The 25864-nt window shown below is 36.5% G+C and overlaps 1 protein-coding gene across 1 annotated transcript in view; it reads left to right on the forward strand.

The window, feature by feature from the left end:
* The first annotated feature begins 5113 nt into the window (after window positions 1–5113).
* LOC136830948 (lachesin-like) overlaps window positions 5114–25864 on the forward strand; it is a 23928-nt gene continuing 3177 nt past the window's right edge. Inside the window, exons 1-8 of the mRNA XM_067090905.1 lie at window positions 5114–5638; window positions 13740–13814; window positions 18084–18178; window positions 18547–18754; window positions 20819–20971; window positions 23251–23569; window positions 23878–23987; window positions 24683–24883. Of these exons, the coding sequence (XP_066947006.1) occupies window positions 5575–5638; window positions 13740–13814; window positions 18084–18178; window positions 18547–18754; window positions 20819–20971; window positions 23251–23569; window positions 23878–23987; window positions 24683–24883 (1225 nt within the window). The 5' untranslated portion in view covers window positions 5114–5574. The remainder of the gene's footprint in view (window positions 5639–13739; window positions 13815–18083; window positions 18179–18546; window positions 18755–20818; window positions 20972–23250; window positions 23570–23877; window positions 23988–24682; window positions 24884–25864) is intronic.

The raw sequence follows: 25864 nt of genomic DNA on the forward strand, positions 1-25864 counted from the left end.
ATTTAAATCCATTCACTTGTTTTTAGTAATCCTAAACTTATCTTTTTCGGTGTTCAGTGCTTTAGAAGCAATCCTTGTTTGATAATCTTTCTAGTGACAGGATTGTTGGATTAGCAAATGAGATACCAGGAGTAGTTATCTGCGCCCCAGATGCAAAAAAGGTCACCAATCTTAACAGTCAAAATGAATTGGCAAGTGGATCAGAGGCTGAACACCAGAAAAAAAAAACGCCTGATCAGCAATTTTCCAGTATGGTCCCTCTGTGATACACCTTGCAAAGCAATGAGTGTTTTGATTTTAAATATCCCGTTCAATCCAAGCTGTCCCCTTGTCATGTTTCTTGAAAGCAAAATCATCTGATGGTACCTGGTGAGTAAATATTTTCAGTAAGGTTTTGTGTATCTTTTCCAATGATGGTCTGATGTGATACTCAGCCTTCATGAATGGCTGCAAAGGATGGGAAGCTTTGACTGAAAGTCAGAGGGATTCTTTGTTTAATAGAATAATCCCTGATGCCAGACCACTTCTCAAAACCAGGATTCTCTTGTATGTAATAACATGCAGGGCAGAATGAACGGACAGAAAAGAGCAAAACTCTGTAAGATAATCAAAACACGAAGAAACATTGCAACCACAACAACACAGACCTTAAATGAGTATTAAAATAAAACTGGAAAAATGATGGAAAAATACAGTGCTTCCTAAGAACAAGATGCCAAAGCATTAACACGCAGTGGTAGAGTACGAAAATATCTGTCGATGTCTGAAGATAATAAAACTGAATAGGAATTGCTTGTGAAGTTCAATTCAGGAGAGAAAATCAATGAATTCAGTGCTTGCCAGGAGATTGAAGTCGTCCCATCACTGGTTACTGAATTAGAACTAAATATTTTTTAAATATCAACAGATAAAAATGCTTTTATGACATCTGTGGTTGTAGAGTAGGACAGAATACAGATTTTAGGCCAAAGGCTAACCGCTGGGACCTACGAGATAATTCAACGCTGAAAGGGAAATTGAGAGTAAAAAGATTTAAAAGGTGTAACAGGAGGAAAACCTCAAAGCAGTTGCACTATGAATCGATTGTTAGGAGAAGGTTGAAGAACGTCAGAAGAAAGATTATGAACGGAGGTACAGTAAAAGGAATGAAAGGGATTGCAGCTAGGGGCAGAAGGGACGCTGCAGAGACCTTTAACTAATGCCTACAGTGCACCGCATGAGGTGCACTGACGGCACTACCACCCTACGGGGAATTTTGGTTGGAGCACTTGTTGCGCCAAAACTTGCGAAGTAAAAATCACAGGGGAACTTTGATAGTGTTAAAATTTCCTTGAAATTTATGACCTCATAGGTCCCAGCTATTGGCCTTTCGCCTCAATTCTATTCTTCTAATCTGTCCACCAATTCGAGGTCGAAAGAGGTGGAAGCATCAACAGACGTTTGTGCTGGAGGACTAAATTTTGTTAAATTCACCTGCCATCAACTCTACTGGTAACTATGAGACTAGCAGTCATTTCACGCAACGTCTAGAGAGTATACTCCCTAGACCCTGATTTCACGTATCAACAGACAGAGGTCACCAACGGCTATCTGTGCTCCCCAAATTAGTGAGGGATCTCTATCCAAGCACGTACAAAAATTGCTTCAGTTAATCTGTAAGAGATTCTCTAACACAACTGTTGCTCTCTGTGGTATGAAGCCCTCTTTTGATAGTTCATATTTTTATCTTGGCAATCAAATTTACAATTTCAAACATATCTCCCAAGGTTTTCAGTTTGAACCTTTTGTAAAGTTGCTTTGAAATTTAAAGCAAGAATTTAGAGCACGACAAAACTAAAGTCGCATAATTTAGAGTCTAGATAATGTGACTCTAGTCTCCTGTATTATAGCTCTGGTTTCCCCTAAATTTGTTGCAAGAAGAGGCATTATCTTCACCGCAACTTAAACACAATAACAAGGGATCTCAGTGTCATTTGAAATAATGGATTAACCATACGAAAGAGAAAAGCTATAAAGTAAAACTGTTTAAAGTTAAATAGGAACCAGGATCAATAGAACGCCCTCTGTGGTAAACACTTGGAATCCAGTTGTTTCTACCCAAGCGTTCATGTCTACAGTTCATGCAACTAATAACTTTTGTTTCCTCAAAGACTGCAAGAGATCTACATGTACCCAAATTACTAGCAGTGTGACCACCTCCTGTATATTGGAATGTAGACTGACTTCGTATCCCTACAAGACTAATGCGTCAGTCTTGTCCTGAAGTTTCTCGTTTTCCTAAAGGTCCCCCCCTTGCCATTCTGAGGAGATGCCTTTGATTATATGTAACATACTTAACATACAGAAAGTCAACTTCAGGTCAGGTTTATCAAGAATGGTAATGTCAGGTCAGTTTACAACGACCTGGGGGTCATAGGCCTACAGCGTAATTGCATTGCTATTCTTCTTGACTCGAAAAAGTGGTTCCTGCTTTATAATGCTGGAAATCAAATGAGAGAGAGAGAGAGAGAGAGAGAGAGAGAGAGAGAGAGAGAGAGAGAGAGAGAGAGAGAGAGAGAGATCTGTGTCACATAGCGTTTTACCACTCTGCAATAAAAGAATTACAAGAAATGTCAGCTAGATTAGGTTGGATGAGAGAGAGAGAGAGAGAGAGAAATCTACCACATACACTTTTACCACACTACAATTCAAGAATTGCAAGAAATATCAGCTAGATGTGTGTGTGTGAGAGAGAGAGAGAGAGAGAGAGAGAGAGAGAGAGAGAGAGAGAGAGAGAGAGTACAGTAACCAACATCGGAAGATGTTGGTTTTAAAGTAGAAAGGTAAGAGCATATGAAAAACATCCGCCCTCATAATTTTAAAGCCAATAGGAACTGCCATGTTGCTGATAAACTAACATGAGCGCCGACAGCATAATATCCCCCTAAAGTCAAAGTTGAACCTACAATAATAATAATAATAATAATAATAATAATAATAATAATAATAATAATAATAAACTATCTGAATGGGTTAGCGGTCGATCCTCGGACCTAGTCAGCTGGAAGAATCCCTCCCCCAAACATAAGAAGAGGTAACCCCCCCCAACCATCCCCAGGGCTTTCTCGTATTACAGCAGACTCGGTAGAGTCAGTCAGTACCGACCGAGTCTCAGTGAATGTTGAGCCACGGAAGGAGGAGGATCGGCGATCTGTTGTCTCCGCGTCGGTGTGAATACTATTTTCGACCGAGAAAAGAAATTTTAATATGAGAAAAGTAATTTTAATATTAATATGAGAAAAGTAATTTTAATATTAATATGAGAAAAGTAATTTTAATATTAATATGAGAAAAGTAATTTTAATATTAATATGAGAAAAAGTAATTTTAATATTAATATGAGAAAATAGACATTAATATTAATATGAGAAAAGTAGTAATTTTAATATTAATGTGAGAAAATAGTAATTTTAATATTAATGTGAGAAAAGTAATTTTAATATTAATGTGAGAAAAGTAATTTTAATATTAATGTGAGAAAAGTAGTAATTTTAATATTAAAATTAATGAGAAAAGTAATTTTAATATTATTATGAGAAATTCAATTTTAATATTAATATGAGAAAAGTAATTTTAATACTAAAATTAATGAGAAAAGTAATTTTAATACTAATGTGAGTTAAGAAAGTGTCCAATTAAATATTTAATGTAAAATAGACATCTGTGAAAAAGGAAAATATTTTCAAATGTTATTTTACATGAATTGCAAACATTTACAAAAAGGAACATTATATATATATATATATATATATATATATATATATATATATATATATATTTGCTCAATTCCAATTTTATTTAACAAGGCTTGCAAACAGAAAATGACCCATTGGAATATATATGCAAAAAATGATTCAAATTTACGTTTAAAAACGTTAAGGGAATGCAAACAAATATATCGACGTTTGCATACAATGCATGTGCAAACATTTACACGCAGGAACATTATATATATATATATATATATATATATATAAAATTTATTTATATTCCAACTGTGTGTATTATATATTCTTAAATAATAGCATTTGACATTTTATATATATATATATATATATATATATATATATATATATATATATATATGAATTACAGTCTTACAATTTTTTATCAGCTTACTGGAATCCCCATTCAAATAAATAAATATTCACACATATATCTAAGAAGCTAAGAAACAAGTCTAAGGAAACGTTTGGGTTTTCAAAGGAAACGTTGAGGATTTCAAATGGTTTTTAAAATTAATGGTTTCTAAAATTAATAGTTTTTAAAATCAATGGTTTTATACCCTGAAGTGTTTACCCGGCTCCTTACAAATGTATAGATGTAATACTATCAACTATTTACCTCGTCATCGGTAAACTGCAAATTCTTTTGTGCATTTTTCAGTAAGAGAAAATTAAATAGAACTGGAGTAGCATAGGCCTATTCGAAGAGTAGAATGGAGAACTGATTAAGAGATGGAAATAAGTCTGGAATGAAATAATTCAATACAAGAAAATAAAAGGAATTAAGAACCTTGAGCACCCTAGGCCTATATGAAGCGTAAAATGGAAAATGAATCAATGTTGGAACCAGATCTGAAGTTATATAATTGTTGGAAAATGATTCAGTGCTGGAAACAAATCTGAAGTTATGTAATTGTTGGAAAATGATTCAATGTTAGAAATGGATCTGAAATTATATAATTGTTGGGAAATGATTCAATGTTGGAAACAGATCTGAAGTTGTATAATTGTTGGAAAATGAATCAGTGTTGGAAATAGATCTGAAATTATATAATTGTTGGAAAATTATTCAATGTTGGGAACAGATCTGAAAGTATATAATTGTTGGAAAATGATTCAGTGTTGGAAAACAGATCTGAATTTATATAATTGTTGGAAAATAATCCCATGTTGGAAACAGATCTGAAATTATATAATTGTTGGAAAATAATCCCATGTTGGAAACAGATCTGAAATTATATAATTGTTGGAAAATGATTCAATGATGGAAATGGATCTGAAATGATATAATTGTATAAAAATGATTCAATAAGAGATATAGGCCTTATCCGTTTAAGTAATGTTGGAAACAGATCTGAAATTATATAATTGTTGGAAAATGATTCAATGATGGAAATGGATCTAAAATGATACAATTGTATAACTCCATCACAGCAGATAAGAGATATAGGCCTATCCGTTAAGTACTGGAAACAGATCTGGAGTTATCTAATTGTTGGAAAATGATTCAATGTTGGAAATGGATCTGAAATTATATAATTGTATAATTCCATCACAGCAGATATGAGATATGTCCATGGAATAGCCTAGAGACCTATCTATGGAGTAAAATGGAAACCAATTCATAATTTGAAATAAATCTAAAATTATATAATTGTATAACTCCATCACACCAGATAAGAGATTATAATATAACCGTCATTCTTGCAGTGTTTTAAATTTAAAAAAAGAGCTGACTCGCCAGTTCCTAGAGGCTCAGTTTAAACAGTTGACAGTTGGGTGATTCCACAGAAAAGGTTTTTGAGATGCCATGATGAGCTTAAAGTGGATGACAGCCCTGTTTGTCATTTCCTGCAGTGTCAACTCGCTCTCTGGTGAGTGATGTGATGTGATTTTGGGATGTTGAAGTGATGTTGATGTTGATGTTGATGTGATAGACTCATAGTAGAGTGATTGATATCTTCTGTCCATGTCTGTAGGCCTAGCCTATTTCTGTATTGCGTAAAGATGGCACCTGTTTGTGCGTATGTGTGTATGTCATACACTTATGTGTACCATACACACATATAAATACGTGTGTATAGTATATATATACTGTTCGTGTGTATATATATTTGTTTTTATATATTATGTATACAATATATATGTTATATATGTATGTATATAGTATATATTATAATATATAAAAACATACATGTATACATTTTGTGAAAAATAAAATCTAAGATTATGCAAAGTATATGTATATGTATGTGTATATATATGTATGTGTGTATACACATTCATACATACTGACACATATATACGTGTGTGTTTATACACATGCGCACATAAATATGTATATGTATGCATGTGTGTATACGTAATATAAATAATAATATATATAACTTTATATATATATATTTATATATACATACATATATATGTGAGTGTGTGTTAAAAAGGAAAGACTCGAACTGACTATAAAAACCAATGACTGTTGAGCCAACTTTCCTTTATGGAAATGAAATGTGGCTGTCCAGTGCAAATGAAAGATGAAAAAAGGCTGAAGCTGGTGTTGTGCTTCAGAAAAACTGACAGGGCGAAAGACTTTGGTGACAGACAGAACTGTCAAGAAAGGTAGCATAGTTGAATGGATCTGAGTATTTAGAGACGGCTCGGTCATGTGGAGAGAACGGACTAGTAAGGGAGGGCGACTAGAAAGGTAGTGTGTGTGTGTGTGTGTGGGGATTCAAGAAGTTGCTGAAGAGTCTCTCTGTAAACGAGGACTCAGAGAAGGAAAAATACAAGGAGAAATAATGAAATATTTATGAGAAATGATGCTAATATTATTAGTACTTGCTTGTACAGGCAGCCTAATGTTCACGAATACTATAAGCCTTGTTTATGAAGCCTAAAGCTACAAGCAAGAGTCTTCGTGGACAAGATGTATTTATGAGAGATGATGACAACAGTATTAGTTTTACTTGTATAGGTAGACTTGTGTTCATTATTAGTATTATTAAACCCTATTCATATGCAACAACCCCACCAAGGAAGCTATTAACTTGAAATTCAAGCTTCCAAAGGATATTATTATTATTATTATTATTATTATTATTATTATTATTATTATTATTATTATTATTATTATTATTATTGAAAAATGAAACATTTTCATGCGGAACAATTCCACCAAGGAAGCTATTAATTTGAAAAGATTAAAATTATTAAATTATTATTATTATTATTATTATTATTATTATTATTATTATTATTATTATTATTATTATTATTATTGAGAAGATGAACCCTATTCACATAGAGCAATCGCACCAAGGAAGCAATTAACTTGAACTTCAAGCTTCCAAAGATTATTATTATTATTATTATTATTATTATTATTATTATTATTATTATTATTATTATTATTATTATTATTATTACTGAGAAGATGAAACCTATTCATGTGGAACAATCCCACCAAGGAAGCTATTAACATGAAATTCAAGCTAACAAAGATTATTATTATTATTATTATTATTATTATTATTATTATTATTATTATTATTATTATTATTATTATTATTCAGAAGATGAACCCTATTCATATGGAACAATCCCACCACAGGGGCCACTGACTTGAAATTCAAGCTCCCAAAGAATATTATGGTGTTCACTCGAAAGAATTATGAAGAGATAACGGGAATTACAGAAATATGATACCTCATTCTTAAAGAGAAAAAAATATAAAAAAAATTAATAAACAGAGAAGCATAATTAAAAAAGAATACTAACGGCCTAATTTACAAAGCCCAGGCCTACAGTCAAGTGCCTTTGCAAACAGAATTCATCAGAGAAAGCTAAAAAGATTCACACAGAAAACGTCTGATTAAGGAAGCAGAAATTCACAGACTCAGACGTAACCTTGACTGAACTAAAGTTCACGGCAAACTCCGAGATGACTTATTATGCATGAATGTCAGCCATTACGTACTACTGACGTCATGCGGAAATGTAATTCTCTTCTGCGTCTTTTCTCTGCTGTTACTTTGCAAAGTGTTCCTTTATTCTTTTTATATATATAATTTGAGGCTGCATACGTAATCAGGGCTAATCCCGTGAAAAATTCCAGTACGAATTTTTGGGTAAAATGACGCTTTTGTTTCAGGTGAATGTTGAAACAAGTTGCCTGTCGGATTTCGTTGTGTTGAAATATTTCTCTCTCTCTCTCTCTCTCTCTCTGTGTGTGTGTTTGATTTCTGCGTTGTAATGTTTAGTTTTTTCAAACGAATTTCAGCTTGTAAAAGATCAGATCATTTCTCTCTCTCTCTCTCTCTCTCTCTCTCTCTCTCTCTCTCTGAATTCGCTGCGTTCGATTTTTTTCTAAAGATTATCATCCTGTAAAAGACCATTTCTCTCTCTCTCTCTCTCTCTCTCTCTCTCTCTCTCTCTCTGGCGCTGAATGGCCTTAGTTGCTCAGTGCTTGGCATACTTGCTCTCTCTCTTCTCTCTCTCTCTCTCTCTCTTTCTCTCTCTCTCTCTCTCTTTCTCTCTCTAAGTGAGGAAATAACTACGAAATCTCCTTCGGGACAAGAGGCATATAGGCCTAGACTTTAGATAAATATTGCGTTCATTGCAGGTCATGCAAACTCCTACGAGCAAAATGATTACTCCTTTCGGCTAGTGCTAGCCGAGTGCTGACAGTAGGCCTATTTGCTGCAAAATACAGCTCCCGCAGGGGGTTAGTGCCTTTCATTCCTTTAACTGTACCTCCGTTCATATTCTCTTTCCTCCATCTTAACAATTGATTCATGGTGCAACTGCTTTGAGGTTTTCCTCCTGTTGAACCTTTCAAACCTTTTTACTCTCAATTTCCTTTTCAGCGCTGAATGACCCCATAGGTCCCAGCGCTTGACCTTCGACCTGGAATCTGTATTCCAGTCAATTCAAAAATGCTGTGAATTTCGGTTCTTTCTTGGGATTTTGTAAAAGGCGTTGCTACTCTGTTGAAGACTTTGAATTTTTACCAGTATTTTTCTATTACGGAACAAGTTTCATAAGCATTTTTCTTTGTATTTTGTTGTTTTAGTAATAAAAAAATCAATATTTAAACTGATAAGTTTCAAAACTTATACGACCGATTCAAAGTCGATGAGGAAAAGTAGGCACAAGGGTGCTTTCAGTCAAATTCTTTCTGCCTGTCACGTTTATTATTGATCTATTTATTTATCTATTTAGTTATTAATTTATCTGTTTTGCTAATAACTGATTTATTAATTTGTTGGTTTATCTGTTTTGATAATAACTTATCTCCACTTTCTGTATTTCCTATTATTTTCTGTAACTTCTTTCGAATGAATACCATAATATTCTTTGGAAGCTCCTTGAATTTCAAGTCAGTGGCCACTTTGGTGGGTTTGTTCCATATGAATACGGTTCTTCATCTTCTGAATAATAATAATAATAATAATAATAATAATAATAATAATAATAATAATAATAATAATAATAATATTAAACCATGACAAAATAATAAATTTCAATATTCATGATTCTTCCAAAAAAACCCCAATAACTCATGATTCTTCAAATTAACCCTATAACCTCTGTTTTCAAATTTCCATTAACCCCAAAATAACCTCATGTATTCCTTCAACTTTCCATTAACCCCAAATAACCTCACTCATTCCTCCAACTTTCCATTAACCCCCAAATAACCTCACTCATTCTTCCAACTTTCCATTAACCCCCAAATAACCTCACTCATTCCTCCAACTTTCCATTAACCCCCAAATAACCTCACTCATTCCTCCAACTTTCAATTAACCCCAAAAATAACCTCACTCATTCCTCCAACTTTTCATTTATCCCCAAATAACCTCACTCATTCCTTCAACTTTCCATTTACCCATTTACCCCAAAATAACCTCACTCATTCCTCCAACTTTCCATTGACCCCCAAATAACCTCACTCATTCCTCCAACTTTCCATTAACACCCAAATAACCTCTCATTCCTCCAACTTTCCATTAACCTCCAAATAACCTCCTTCGACTTTCCATTCCTCCAAATAATCTTTCCATTAACCCATTAAACCCCAAATAACCTCACCCATTCCTCCAACTTTCCATTAACCCCTAAAATAACCTCAATCATTCTTCCAACTGTCCATTAACCCACAAATAACCTCTCATTCCTCCAGCTTTCCATTAACCCCAAATAACCTCACTCATTCCTCCAACTTTCCATTAACCCCCAAATAACCTCACTTATTCCTTTAACTAACCTCATTCCTTCAACTTTCCATTTACCCCAAAATAACCTCACTCATTCTTCCAACTTTCCATTAACCCCCAAATAACCTCTCATTCCTCCAACTTCCATTAACCCCCAAATAACCTCACTCATTCCTCCAACTTTCCATTAACCCCCAAATAGCCTCACTCGTTCCTCCAACTTTCCATTAACCCCAAAATAACCTCACTCATTCCTCCAACTGTCCATTAACCCCAAAAATAACCTCACTCATTCCTCCAACTTTCCATTAACCCCAAATAGCCTCACTCATTCCTCCAACTTTCCATTAACCCCCAAATAACCTCACTCATTCCTCCAACTTTCCATTAACCCCCAAATAACCTCACTCATTCCTCCAACTTTCCATTAACCCCCAAAATAACCTCACTCATTCCTCCAACTTTCAGCTAACCCCTAAATAACCTCACTCATTCCTTCAACTTTCCATTAACCCCCAAAATAACCTCACTCACTCCTACTTTTCCATTAACCCCCAAATAACCTCACTCATTCTTCCAACTTTCCATTAAAACTCAAATAACCTCACTCGCTCTCGCTGCTGTAAACTTTCAACTCGCTCCCTCGAAAAACTTCTCTCAAACTGTCCCCGCCAGTTCGATCAGGCGTTGATTATCACCTGAACACCAGAGAAGGGGGAAAATTAAAGCAGCGGCAAAACCGAACTGAAAAGATGACCTGTATTTTCTACTGTAGACCCGAGGCACCAAATTGACTCCTGGAAAAAATAACAACATTCGCTAACGAACCGAACATTTTCCCGTTCCAGTGCCCGAGCTCGCAATAACAGCTTCGTTGACCTTAAAACTAGGCAATGAAACGGCCAGGCATTTAACTTTCGTGCCGTCCCTCTGATTAAACTTGAGATTAAATTGTTTTTTTTGGGGGGGGGCTCTTTTTCTTACTAGCTAAACAGGAAAGAGTGGCAAACAATACATGCAGTGGATGCTAATTGCTCTGCAGTATAGACTTCTGTTAAATGTAGAAATTTTCAGACATTTTCAATCTCTATTTTGTCGTCAATTTGGAAATAAAGTTTATTTTTACAGACAGAGATCGAGAAATGACACTAGGCGTGACTAAATGAACACTTCTAACTAATACGTGGTTGGCAAAATCATTATGAAATTTGAGCGCTGTGGAAACAATGAAATGTCGAGATGGTCCATCTGATTTCTTCAACCATTCTTTAGATGTTCTGCTAAACACACACACGCCCTTAGGGCGCTGTAGGGCACTGTAGGTCTTTGCAGCTTTTCTTCGGCCCCTAGCTGCAATGTCTTTCACTGCTTTTACTGTACATCCGTTCATATTCATATTCTTTCTTCCTCAAGCCTCTCCTAACAATGGTTTCATAGCGTTCATCCTCCTGTTACACCTTTCAAACCTTTTGACTCTCAATTTCCGTTTCACTGCTGAATGGCCACATAGGTCCCAGCGATTGGCCATCGTCCTTAATTTATATTTCAATTAAACACAGACATATACAGACACAGGCGTCACCATTGTAGGAGAAGACAGAAACAAAGATTAAAAATGTATGAGGAAAAAATTGGACTCCTCAGAAGCAGTTGTTGTCAAAACAAGACATTTGTCTCATCTTGTTTACCTTCGCAAAAGAAACATATTTACCACAAAAATTGCAGAAGAGGAAAATTGGAATTTCTGATACGTGCGGGACTGTAATTCTGCCCCTGCTGCTGAGTTTGTTTGTGATTTCGTACAGAAAGTGGTATATTTTCCCCTCATGCGTTGCTTGAAGACAGAAAGCCTCGGGATTTTCCCAGCTTTGATATTCCGCCCAGTTTTTTTTATGGGTTTTGTAAAACTTGCTGGTATGTTGCGGGCTTTCCGAATCTATAAACAATTAGGAAAGTCTTTTGATCTATAGTCGTGATATTTGTACATAGCTTTGTGTTAATGTTATGTATATATATACAATATACATATGTATGTGTGTATGTATTTATACACACATTATATATATATGTGTATATATATATATATATATATATATATATATATATAGAAACTGATTCATTATCTTATCTGTTTATCTGTAACTTTGCACATATATGAAACCCCCTGCAGAAACCGTATGAGGCAATTAATGGACAACTGCCCAGAAAGCTCATTAATAGTGTGTCAGACTTCTTATTTATACCATCACTTATGGTACTCTAGTGTCTTGAATTATGCACTCTTTCTCCCTCAATCTCTCCACATGACTGAACCATCTGAAAACACTCTTATCTCTGCATTTCTCACCCTTTTAATCCTTCTCATGTCATTTTTTTTTTATTTGCTCTCCAACTGCTCACATAAATATTTCACAACACACACTAGATCCTGACACCCTCTTCCCTGTCTAAAACCACTGCTCTTCACCTATCAACCTTTCTGTCACTTGTCCTATTTTCTTAAAACAACATCATATCACACATCTTCCCTGATACACTCAGTAATGTTATGGGCCAGCCTCCTAGATGCTTTACAATCACCTTTATTATTATTATTATTATTATTATTATTATTATTATTATTATTATTATTATTATTATTATTATTATTATTATTATTATTATTATTCAGAAAATGAACCCTATTCACATGGAACAAGCCCACAAGGGCTACTGACTTGAAATTCAGGCTTCCAAAGAATAAATCTCTAAGAAACCTGAGTTTAAAAACTCCCATTATCATCAACGGAGTTAGATGAGAGGCTGGTAGGTCTGTCCGTCTGTCTTTTAGCTGAATTATGCAATAAAACAAGTGGGGATTTCTACGAAAATTCAACCAGAGGTGGACATAATCATACCTACAAATCAGTAGATTTTCAGAGGAATCTCCACTCTGGATGAGGAGACTTTTGGTTGGCGGAGCATTTAGAAGAGAGAGATCTTGGCCATTGGCAGAGTTTGTGGTCTCTGAACACATTATTATTATTATTATTATTATTATTATTATTATTATTATTATTATTATTAGCCTCGATGGCCAAGTCGGTTAGAGCAGCAGCCTCGGACTTCTTAGAGGTCTGTGGCACAGGTTCAAACCCGCAGCCAACCAGTTAGAGAGGCGGACACTTTGCTATCCGTGTAGACACTCCGGGATTATGTATGTAATCAATGGATAGGTTTGCTAAAAAGCAAATGAGTGTTACAGACTAATACACACACACAAACAAAGCCACTCTAACATCTTTCTAAAAACATAACAGACACCTCACATGTCTCAACTGTCGACCTAATCGCTCAACGTCTCCTCGCTGCTGGGAGAAAAGGCGCTGGCGACTGGTACAATACATGTACATACGCTACCCGGGTCTAAGCTATGACAGGCAGGGCAGCCGATCGAGGCTACAAAGTCTAACCCAAAGCCAAATCAAAGTCCTTCAAAAGAAGGCATCGCGCTTACCCCACACAAATGGGAAAAAAGCATGTTAAAAGAATTATTATTATTATTATTATTATTATTATTATTATTATTATTATTATTATGAAAAATATGCAGACACTCGTACACTCATACAGAAAAAATCCTGAGTGCCATCACCTGCAAAGTACTACAGAATTCTCATGAGTAGAAAAGAAAGGGAAACCATTTAACGACTGAACATTAGCACCTTCGTCGTCACAAGCACTGAGTAGACAGATTAAAGAGTGCTTTCCCTTGCAGGTGTCAGGAGCCATAGCCGTTACGCCCCAAGGGAAGACGAAAGGGTTGCTCTAGACACCAGCTTATTTTTGAGAGGTAAGGAGAGAGGTGCCTTCTTCACTACTAGGCTAACCCGCATGGACTGTAACGTCAAGGACGCAGTCAGTAATAGTGTAGTCATTTTTCCCCAGTTATGTAGACTCCAAGATCCTGAATACAGTCACTAAGTAGTGTAGTACAAATTATCAGGCATGAACTGAACTGTCTAAATAGTGTAGTCAATTTTTTGCAATCATGTGGATTGCAAGACCCTAAATACAGCCACTAAACAGTAGAATCACCTAAATTAACAGCCATGGAGTGAAACATCCCAACTGTAGGCACTCAATAGTAGTCAATTTTTTTGTAAACTTGAACCTAGTCACTAAATAGTAGAGACATGGACTGGAACACCAAAATCTAGTCACTGACTATAGTTATATGGACTCCAAGATCCTAAATGCAGTCATTATGTAGTATAGTCACTCTTAGGCAACTAAACTATTGTGCATGGACTATAACATCTGGAATGCAGTCGCTAAATACTGTAGTTTAGTTACTTTTTAGCAGTTATATGGACTCTAAGATCCTAAATTCAGTCACTAAATAGTATAGTAACTTTTCACAATCATGTAAACTGGCATGGCCCATTACATCTCAGTGCAGTCTTTAAATGGCAGTGTCATTTTTGTTATTTAAGAGGAATAACTTCCTAAATTGTAGATCCCTGTACATATTTGATATTTATATTTTTTTTATGTTGGGATGATTTAGAAATGACAGAACTGTTAAAGTTCTAAGTGAATTTAAACAAATGTCTTAGCATTCTTGAAAATTAAATTTTGGGTAAGAGTAAATAGACTGTCTCCTAAATGCGGATGAATTTGTATTGGCACAGTTTGTGAATGTAAGATATTGGACAAATACATCTGAGATGAAAATAAAAAAGACAAACTGATAACTTGTGAGATATTCACTTAGCCATCAAATGTTATATAAATATTTCTGCACTATACATCCGTGAAATTTCATGTAATAAACATATAAATTGCTAAAACTGGGTAAATTATATTTTTAGAAAAAGAGCATTATACAAAAACAGCTTTATCACTTCACACTCATACCTTCTCCTAGAAACTGGAGAGAAAGTAATTACCATTCATTTTGTATTTAAGGAGTAAAAGCACTCAAGCAACCAAGACTAGAACACTTAACAAAGCAATTGCTTTACTATCACAGAATCAAACAGGAACTGAAAAGTCATGCATGCTCTGCAGACCTGCATGTAATCCTGAATTGGCAAAGGACAGTGACCATCCTGGCATACTGGATGTGCTAGATTCAACAAAGCCCTGTTAGTTTTACAAGGACTTCACAGTCTGGTGGTCCCAAGCCAAGTTAAACCCCGCTCATAGCTTGATACTGTAGATTTCACTGTCCACATGATCTTACCAGCCAGTGTAAACTGGCCTATAGGTATACCTGCCTAGTCAAACAGCATCCTTTGCCTGGTTCTTGCTGGTCCTAACTTGGGAAGAAACGGGACCTGGGTGCTGGTCATATTTGTAAATGTTTGATCTCCAGTATCTGCCTGGTTCTTCTCGTCATAACTTGGAGAGAAAGGGGACTTGAGTACTGTTCATATTTGTAAATGGTCTCTAGGACATTGGGCACCTTTGCAATGACCAGTTTCTTGCTTCTGCTGCCCATGAGCGACCTTTAACCTCACATGGAGGAGCCAACTTGGTAATTCCCAACATTTCTGGCTTTTGACCAATCAGAACATCCCATGGAATTTGCCAAGCCTTGATTTTAACCTTTATGCCAGGGAAGATTTTCTCAAAACGTGATGGAACTGCTTATTAAGAACTACCTATCCTGCAATTTGTTTCCGTTCTTCCTCTCAAACTGAACTGTCAGCCATATCATCTTGTTTCACAACACCTTGTGTCAGCATCCACCATAAATCAACTTTCCTATCATAACTGCATAACCAGCAAAGTGCAAAGATGCATTGCAAATGGGTGTTGGGAGGGAAGGTGGTAAAGCAAAACGACATTGAGAACGTCACAGGGCTAACAAAAATGTCCACGCCAAGACGTCCATTATCTGTGGAAATTTGGTCTCTGGGAATCACTAAGAAATTAACAAATCTCTGACATGATGGGTTATGACAGATGTACTGACATGATGAGAATGAGGACCATATTGCATAAAAATCCACTGAGATGTAATGCAGGAATTTCAGCTCACAGCTGCAATACCAGGAGTAAATTTGTAGCCATTAATATATATATGTATGTATGTAAGTATATATATTATATATACTGTACATACATATATATACATACATAAATTCAGTACTCTCTTGCATACTTTTTAAAGCTGTTTGAATAAATACCTTCATCTAATTGATAGAATACTTAAAAGTTATTATAATATTAGTTGAATATCCTCAGGAGTTTGGAAACCCCAGGAACTTCACCCAACTTTGATCGTATCAAAGTCTGGCAAACTAATTCAAGAGGAACTTCGATGCCATCCACCAACATTCCCTTGCCAGGAAAAATTTTTTTATGTTACTGTACCGCTCTGGGTTCTGTTATTAAGGATCACAGCTAATCCCTTAATTCCACAGGGGCTACATGTATACGTGTATAAATATATGTATATATATACATATATATATATATATATAAATTTATATTATATTGATATATATACGTATATATACATATAAATGTATGTGTATATATAATCAATGCCACCGAAAATAGATCTATCTTTCGGTGGTCTCGGTATAATGCTGGTATGAGCCGCGGTCAATGAAACTTTAAACCACGGCCCAGCGGTGGCCTTTCCTATATCGTTGCCAGAAGCACAATTATGGCTAACTTTAACCTTAATAAAATAAAAACTACTGAGGAGGCTAGAGGGCTGCAATTTTGTATTTTTGATGATTGGAGGGTGGATGATCAACATACCAATTTGCAGCCCTCTAGCCTTAGCAGTTTTTAAGATCTGAGGGCGGACAGAAAAAGTGCGGACAGCAAAAAGTGCGGACAGAATAAAGCGCGGACGGACAGACAAAACCGGCACAAGAGTTTTCTTTTACAGAAAACTACAAATTGCTGCCAGACATTTTGAAAACCTCTGTCAAGAGGAAGTGCTGACAAATTTTGGGATATCAGTCAACAGGCTTAGCTCTACAATCTAAGCAAAATCACAATCACCAGGTAATTTCAGCTTCCATCATTTTCCAAATAATCATCAAGCGGTTACTATCATGACATATATCAAAGACAGTTAAGGAATAAACACTGTTATCAACGATTTCAGTAACACAAGTAGGGAGCAATTGCTGTCATCAGAAACAATAACTAAATCAAGTGGCAATTACTACCAAAATGGATTTAAGAGATAAAAATAGAATAGAATAGAACACAGAATTTAGGCCAAAGGCAAAGCGCTGGGACCTACGAGGTCATTCATCGCTGAAGCAGGAATTGACAATCAAAAGGTCTGAAAGGTGTAACTGGAGGAAAACCTTCAGCAATTGCACTATGGAACAATTGTTAGGAGAGGGTGAATGAGAATATGAATGGAGGTGCAATCAAAGGAATGAAAGGGGTTGCAGCTAGGTGAAAAATTCTGGGTTAGTGTTCTGGAGAGGCCACTGTACCCAGAAAACGTGACATGATCCCCTTTCCCATGAGGTAGTTTTGGTCATATGCTCAGAGTAGAAATGTCTTAGAAGTGTGTCACTGTGAAATAAATTACCAAAAAAGTGCCCTAAATTTGATTATCTGAAAAGTTTACTAGGTTGAAATTTCCAGTTTTACTTCAGACACAACAGATCAATGTCTGCCACCTCAGTGGCAAATTGTAGGCAGTGCATCTTAGGTGACATTATTGATGTTTCCACAGACAAATTTTTGCAGGAAAAACAGGGCTTTGTTTCAAGTTTAATTCATATATGATTTTTTCAACTTTCTATAAACTTGCAAAGAAAAACTTTCATCTAGTTGCTTGTCACAAGTCACTGAATCGCTTGAACTTCCTTGTTTTGTTTTGTTTTATGTAATAGCCTCATAAACCACCTTTAGTGTGCTAGAAAAAAAACCAAAGTAAACAAACAGCTTCAGCTACAAAATAGCAAAATGCTATTAATCAGCCTAAGTTGCTGGTAGCAAAGAAACAATATCGCACACAACGGTCACTTGTAACGGTCATTGTCGTAGGCTGATTAGGGAACAATCTACTCTAAATCTGGTATATTTTGTAGCTATTCCATCAGAATCTTGACTAATTCTTCTCCTTCTGCAGAATCTCACTATGGCCTGCCGATTCAAACTGTGACAGTCAATGTGGGACAAACGGCAAGACTGACCTGTTTTGTGCAAACACCTGGAGATTACAAGGTCCGTTTTCCAAACTTTCACATTTATGTTTGTTGTGCTACTAGAAACTTTCTGTTCTGTTTATTGTGTCCTTGATATTACTGCATCTAAATGGCCACTTCTTTTGTAGTCCATACACTTGTAGATTGGTACCATTCTTTGCCATCTGAAATCTAACTCGTTAAATTCTTGCCAAGTTTTTCCAATTCCTAAAGTTCAGGGCTGCCCATTTGCTGTAGAGAAGAGCATTCGGTTCACAACAAAGTAGGGTTTTCTATATACTGGAGAGGGGGCTTTCCATTTCCTGTGGAACAGAGGTTTCTATATATTATTATCTTTATTCTTATTATTTTTACAATTCACGCCACCTGCTCTTTCTCCCAAACCAGGTGGCTTGGATGAAAAAAGTGACCAACATCGTCCTGTCGATGGGCGAAGCTGTCATCATCAGGGACCCCCGGATGTCCGTGCAGAGAGAGCAGAGATCGACCTGGATCCTCACAATCACCAACGTCACTATCAAGGACCACGGATACTACACGTGCAACATAAACACTCTGCCCCCGACGTCCATCCATGGGTTCTTAAACGTCGTAGGTACGCGGGGAGCTAAGGGGGTTTAATTGCTTCCCTGGGTTCCTTACTTTCTGTGGACATTAGGCATTCTGGGTTTCATACAGAGGTCCTGTCTTCATAAGGACTGACCTGGTTTGTGTAGTTTCTGTAGACATTAGACATTCTGGGTTTCACAATGAGATCTTGTTTCATAAGGACTAACCTGGTTTGTGTATTTTCTATAGACTTTAGACATTCTGGGTTTCATACAGAGGTCCTGTCTTCATGAGGACTGACCTGGTTTGTGAAGTTTCTGCAGACACTAGACATTCTGGGTTTCATAAAGAGATTCTATAGACATTTTCTAGACACTCTGGGTTTCATACAGAGATCCCGTCTTCATAAGGACTGACCTGGTTTGTGTATTTTCTAGACTTTAGACATTCTGGGTTTCATACAGAGGTCCTGTCTTCATAAGGACTGACCTGGTTTGTGTATTTTCTGTAGACTTTAGACATTCTGGGTTTCATACAGAGGTCCTGTCTTCATAAGAACTGACCTGGTTTGTGTAGTTTCTATAGACAATACACATTCTGGGTTTCATAATGGGATCTTGTTTCATAAGGACTGATCTGGTTTGTGTATTTTCTAGACTTTAGACATTCTGGGTTTCATACAGAGATCCCGTCTTCATAAGCACTGAATTCATTCAAGCAGCGATGCCTGCTTAAGCGTTCATTGTTATGTTAGCTCAAGCAAATGGTTTGATTACGAAAGCCTCACTTCCAGCCATGTTGCTCGGGTAAGGGAATGAATGGAGCTGAGAAAGCATGTTGTTATAATAATAATAATAATAATAATAATAATAAGCATAATAATAATAATAATAATAGTAATAAATGTTTCTATGATTTGTAAAGCCAGTTTAAGGGCATCAAATGCTTGTACTGAGCAAAACAAAAAACAAAAAATAGAATGAAGCAACAAATGACAGGATTAGCAAGTGATACTGACATTAAAAAAGGCACTCATCTAAACATGTGCAGTTAACTTTGAAATACACCAACTGCACGAATAAACTGCAGGGATATTACCCAGAGAGATTATTACGAAAGCTGAAATGGAGGATCTATAACCATTACGTTAATATCAATTTGCAATGGGATATCGAGCCCTTAATCCACGCAACACTGATGAGAGTGCAATACTTAGTCGGGGTTTCATTGTTATCGCTTCGCGCAAAGTGTAACTGAAGTCGCCTTCATTGTTATTGCGTGAGCGTTTGTTCATCGAAACGGGGATGGAGGAGCCGTTACAAAGGTTAGTCCTATCTGCTACTACTACTAGTAAAACTACTGCTCAAAGGAGTTGACTCCAGAATCTGATCTTTTAATTATGTCCCCTGTGTTAACCAGGTTTTGGATTTATAGGACGACAAGATAATCTGAAAGGCGACTTTTCTGCTAGCTATGAATTCCTCGTAACAAATCCTCATAGAATAGCGTAAGAATTTAGGCCAAAGGCCAAGCGGTGGGACCTTGAGGTCATTCAGCACTGAAACTGAATTTGGCAGTAGAAAGGTTTGAAAGGTGTGACAGGAGGAAAACCTCAAAGCAGTTGCACTATGAAACAACTGTTAGGAGAGGGTTGAGGAAAGTAAGATGGAAGAAAGAGAATGCGAATGGAGGTTCAGTAATAGGAATGAAAGGGGTTGCAGCTAGGGGCCGAAGGTACACTGCCAAGAACCTGAAGTAACACGGCAATACCCACTTATGGGTTAACTCCTATTAGGGTATAAGCTTATGCTCTTATGGCACAAACAAAATCTAGGTTGGTTTCGTATCTATGCCAGAACCTCAATTCGATGGGAAAATTTACACTATAGTTGAAAGTAGCTTAGAGCTCTCTTGATGGCTGAGTGGATATGCTCACTGGCTCCCTACTTCTAACCCTAAAAGGCACGGGTTCGAATCCTGTCAGGTTAGGTGAGGGGGACTTATTATAATATGAATTCCCATGTAAGCTAATATCTGATATATACATACGTATTTATATATGTAATTGTAATAGCCACAATGACCTCTCAACTTCTCATTGTCCTTCCAGAACCGCCAGTGTTGGAGGACAAGGACGAGGAATTGTGGGTGATGGAGGGAATGAAAGCAGTCCTCAGCTGCTCCGCCCACGGAACTCCAAGTCCTTCCTACAAGTGGTTCAGAGAAGACTACGGTCGGATCAGGCTCAATTCCTCCACATACGGTAAAGTTATGGTTGGATTTTTATCTCTTTTCTTTATTTTTTTATATTTACCTTTTTTTGTTTCTTTTGGTTTGTGCATATTTGCTGTTTATTTCTTTTGTTGATTCATTAATGTAATTGACCTTGTGTATATAATGTCCACATGTATGTATATATATATATATGTATACACTTTATATTTATACATGTATATATATATATATATATATATATATATATATATATATATATATATATATATATATATATATATATATATGCATATATATATATATATGTACATATGTATAATTTTTTTGAAAAGATAATAAACATATATACAGTGGTTATATATCTTGCCGCTCACACCACAGATCTGTTGCAAGTTTTAGTAACGTGTATTTTTTTCAGCCACTAAAGTTATCCACACTCCCAGCCATCTTTTGAAGTGGCAATTTTATTCCATATCGTTGTGCAACCAAGACAAGATGAAAAATGAATATTTTTGCAACGAATCAAACTCAAAGAATGGGGCTGAGGACATTAATTATGCAATCGAGCATTTGCATAACTGGCAATGTTTTAAATCTGTTGGATGATAAATTGATTTAGCGGATTTACATATCTAGCCAGGAACAATAAACAAACAGTTCTTTCCAAAACGTCAGATCAGTTACGAAAACTGCATGTTAATGTTTCGTACATATTCATTTTTCCCCCGTAGGGGAAGGTAGTGCCGTCAGTGCAACTCATGCGGTGCACCGTAGGCATTACTTAAGGTTCTTTGAAGTGTGCATTCCTGAGACCCATAGCTGCAACCCTTTTCGTTCCTTTTACTGTACCTCCATTCATATTCCCATTCCTCCGTCTTACTTTCCACCTTCCCCTAACAAATGTTTCATAGTGCAACTGCAAAGGTTTGCCTCCTGTTAAACTTCCAACCTTGCTATTCACAATTTCCCTTTTAGAGCTGGATGATCTCATAGGTCCCAGAGCTTGGCCTTTGGCCTAAATTCTGTATTCTACTCTGTTGTTAGATAGTGTCACAGCGGGACATCTTCAATTAGGTTTTGAATTAAGCAGTAAAGAAAAAAAAACTAATTATACCCTTAGATAGAAAAGTTGTAACTTTGATCATTGAAACTTTCAGCCTCAATGCACATATCATTTGCATCAAAGACGGGAACTTCCTGTTCATTTCACGTGCTCTAGGGTCGTGTGTATAGATAACTGAATTAAAACTTCTTCAAAGGCCCGTGGAAAGTTTTGATACAGGCCAGTTACATGGAGAGAATTATTTTTCCCCCTTATATTACCAGGATTGAGACCTGGGACATTTAAGAGACAACTGTATACTAGTGTTGATATTTGTCAAGATTTGTTGGTAAAATAAAAAATAAAATTTTTAAAGGGTTAAGGTAGGCACAGGCTAATCAGATCGGAATAATAATATTCTGTTGCAAATATTTAGGTAACAATCAAACAGGCTTCTGAAGTTTGGATGATGAAAAATAACACAGCAAATTTCATGTCAACACTTAATTTTTTACTTGGAACTATTTATATACACCCAAACACATATACAGGTTATATGTGTATATATATATATATGTATGTATATATATATATATATATATATATATATATATATATATATATATATATATATATATATATATATATATATATATATATATATATATATATATATATATATATATATATATATATGCATATATATATATATGTATATAAACAAAGACAAATGCCACAAAGGAAAAGTGAAATAACGGAGCGGATGCTAGGCCTTTCGACACATGGTCCTTTACTAGCAGACTGTGTCGAAAGGCCTAGCAACCACTCCGTTGTTTTACTTGCCCTTCGAGGCATTTGCCTTAATTTATACATTCATATATATATATATATATATATATATATATATATATATATATATATATATATATATATATATATATATATATATATATATATATATATATATAATTGCCGTCATATCTTAGCATGCATAACTGGGTAAGATTACAGAATGGTTCTGTATACATTATTATGCTATGTATGTCGTCACATGGGGGGGTGTCCAGAGGGGGGGGCAAAGCCCCGCCTTGGCCACGACAGGCAATGGCGCCCTTGTATAGGTTAGGTTAGGTTAGGATGCATCCCTGTTGAATCATGTCTTTGATCTGCTTTCAAGTAGGCCACGACTCGTGTAAATAGCATGTGCAACTCCTCTTCACTGTTACCCACAATTATTTTTACAATGCCAACTTCCCTGTCCCCAGTTCAAAGCTGGGAGAAGAGAAAGCTCATACTGGAACACGTAAACCACCAGACCGCTGGGGGATACATTTGCATCGCGAGCAACGGCTACCCGCCGTCAAAGAGCAAAAGAGTCGTCTTGAATGTGTACTTCGCGCCTAAGGTCAGGGGCCCCGGCAGCCAAATCTGGGCCCACCTTGGGCAGGCGGTGAGCCTGACTTGTCTCTACGCGGCTTTCCCAGCTCCTAATGTCATGTGGATCCTGGAGAATCACTTGGGACTGCGGCGTCTCACGGAAGAATACTTCACGAATACTATACAAGATGGACATCCACCTTACACGTAAGTTTTCTTAACTTCCTGAGAGTTAACATTTACTGCACATTGCTGAGTGTTAGTTATATTCGACCAATACAACGTACACATCAGTATCTCCAGTTACAGTGAATTAATGGTTACAATGATAAGGGATTTTGAACGTTCTAATGTCTGATAAAGGAGGCTATGTGAGTTTAAAAAAGGAGAGTTTGTGTGAATCATTTATTGACTAAGAAACAGTCATGATATAAAAAAAGAATGAGGAAAAATTTGAATGCATATGACTGGAACCCAGTTCATTAAAATTCCACGTAATGCTCCTTTTCTCCCAGGCATAATATGACTTTGCAGATTAGAAAACTTACCCCGGGGGATTTCGGCCGCTACACTTGCTCGATAAGAAACAAGGAAGGTCAAGGCTCCTACACCACAACTTTAAGAGGTTAGAAATTTCTTTCTCCTTGTGTGATGTTCTGTCTACTAATGCTAACTAAAATTCGCTCTCTTGTGGATTTTTAAGCAGTTTTTCCTTCCGATGTTTCATTGTGATATTACTTTTCTTCCATCCTTTAGCTCGCTTTAATCCAGCGATTAATTGATTTATTTGAAATGTTAAACTGTTGTCCTAACGTCAATGATATCGACGACAAAATCAGGCGACAGAAGAAAATAGAAATATATTGGCAACACTTTCTTGAAATTAGAATACCCCTCTGCTTACATCCACTGGGGTACAATAAAGCCCAATACATGCAAATATATATACATGCATACATACATACATACACTGGAATCATCATTTCTATTGGTGTGCAGAGTAGTGTCAGATTGTGAAAGCAAGCACTAAGAAAGTTAACCTACATAGTAAGACACAGCTGAACTCCTAAGGAACTTTGGACTTTATAATTTCCAAAACCCTTCGTTAAAGAATGTCATTCTATACTCTCAGAGCATCTCATCTTTGTGCTTGTGTAGTATAAGAAATTCCCTTGTACCCAGCTCATAGTCTGGGAATAGCAGCTTATAGGCCGTTCTGAGTCTTCACTGTGTTGCCTTGGGACCCTGTAAGAATACTACTGAGCACTCCATGGTGTGAGGAAGGGAAATTCAAAGTGTGCAACTTCTTCTCACCTTCAGAAGTCACTACAACAATCGCTCCGCCACCCACGTCGTCCACAATCACCACCATAGGTGCCTACACGACGACAGTGGTGACCCACCTGTACAACAGCCTAGGAGGCGCACCGACCTCTTCCAGATCCCACACGACCTACGATGACGACACAGTCAACCTCTCGGCTCCCCTCATCATCAATCTGACTCCTGATGTTTACAGAGGTAGGTCAAACTCTCCTTCTCCACTTCCTTGTGAGATTTTCCTCATTCATTAACTGTAGTAGTTGTTTTTTGACTACAGGATACAAGTACTTCTACTTTTCCTGGCACAGATGCAACAAAATTTCTTGCTGTGACGTTCATTCGTTAACTGTTGAATCAAGCCCGACGAATTGGAAAATAGAATTTAGGCCAAAGGATGAGTGCTGGGACCTATGAGGGCATTCAGTGCTGAAAGGGAAATGGGCAGTAAGGAGTTTTGAAAAGTGTAACAAGGGGAAAACCTCAAAGCAGTTGCATTATGAATCAATTGTCAGGAGAGGGTTGAGGAAAGTCAGATGGAAGAAAGAGAATATGAACAGAGATACAGAAAAAGGAATGAAAGAGGTTGCAGGGATGTTACCAAGAACCTTAAGTGATGCCTACAGTGCACCACATGAGGTGCACTGATGGCACTGCCCCTATGGGGAAATCAAGCGTGAGACACTGTGCAGAAAAACACAAGTTCATCTGCTTCGTATATCTACCCAGAATGTTCATCAGCAGTACATCGACCCCTCTTACAAACACGCATAGCGCTACAGTATCTGACATGCGTTCTAAGGCCCCTTCATTCTAGCACCTCTGCCTCCCCATCCACCCAAAACTTTTCAGACCCCTTCTTCTGGCCAATAAAACTTTGAAGCTGTACAAACTTCACCCAACATTTTGCTACTTAGTCTCTCCACATGACTGAACAGCACTAAACCAGCTTTGTTTTGATCATTTCCATAAATAGGAATTAGCTCAACAGCCACTCAATGCACCCCAAATTTTACTTCCTTGGATACCTACATTTTCAGATCCTTTGTAGGTATCCTGCATTCACTAGCTTCCATTCTTCTACCATTAATCACTCATCATCATCATCATTTCATCTAATAACCTACTATGAAAAGGGCAAGCTGAGAAATTCTGCCTTGCATATCTTTCCTGTGCTTTCAC

This window comes from Macrobrachium rosenbergii, chromosome 47 (assembly GCF_040412425.1).
Source record: "Macrobrachium rosenbergii isolate ZJJX-2024 chromosome 47, ASM4041242v1, whole genome shotgun sequence".
Classification (NCBI taxonomy): Eukaryota; Metazoa; Arthropoda; class Malacostraca; order Decapoda; family Palaemonidae; genus Macrobrachium; species Macrobrachium rosenbergii.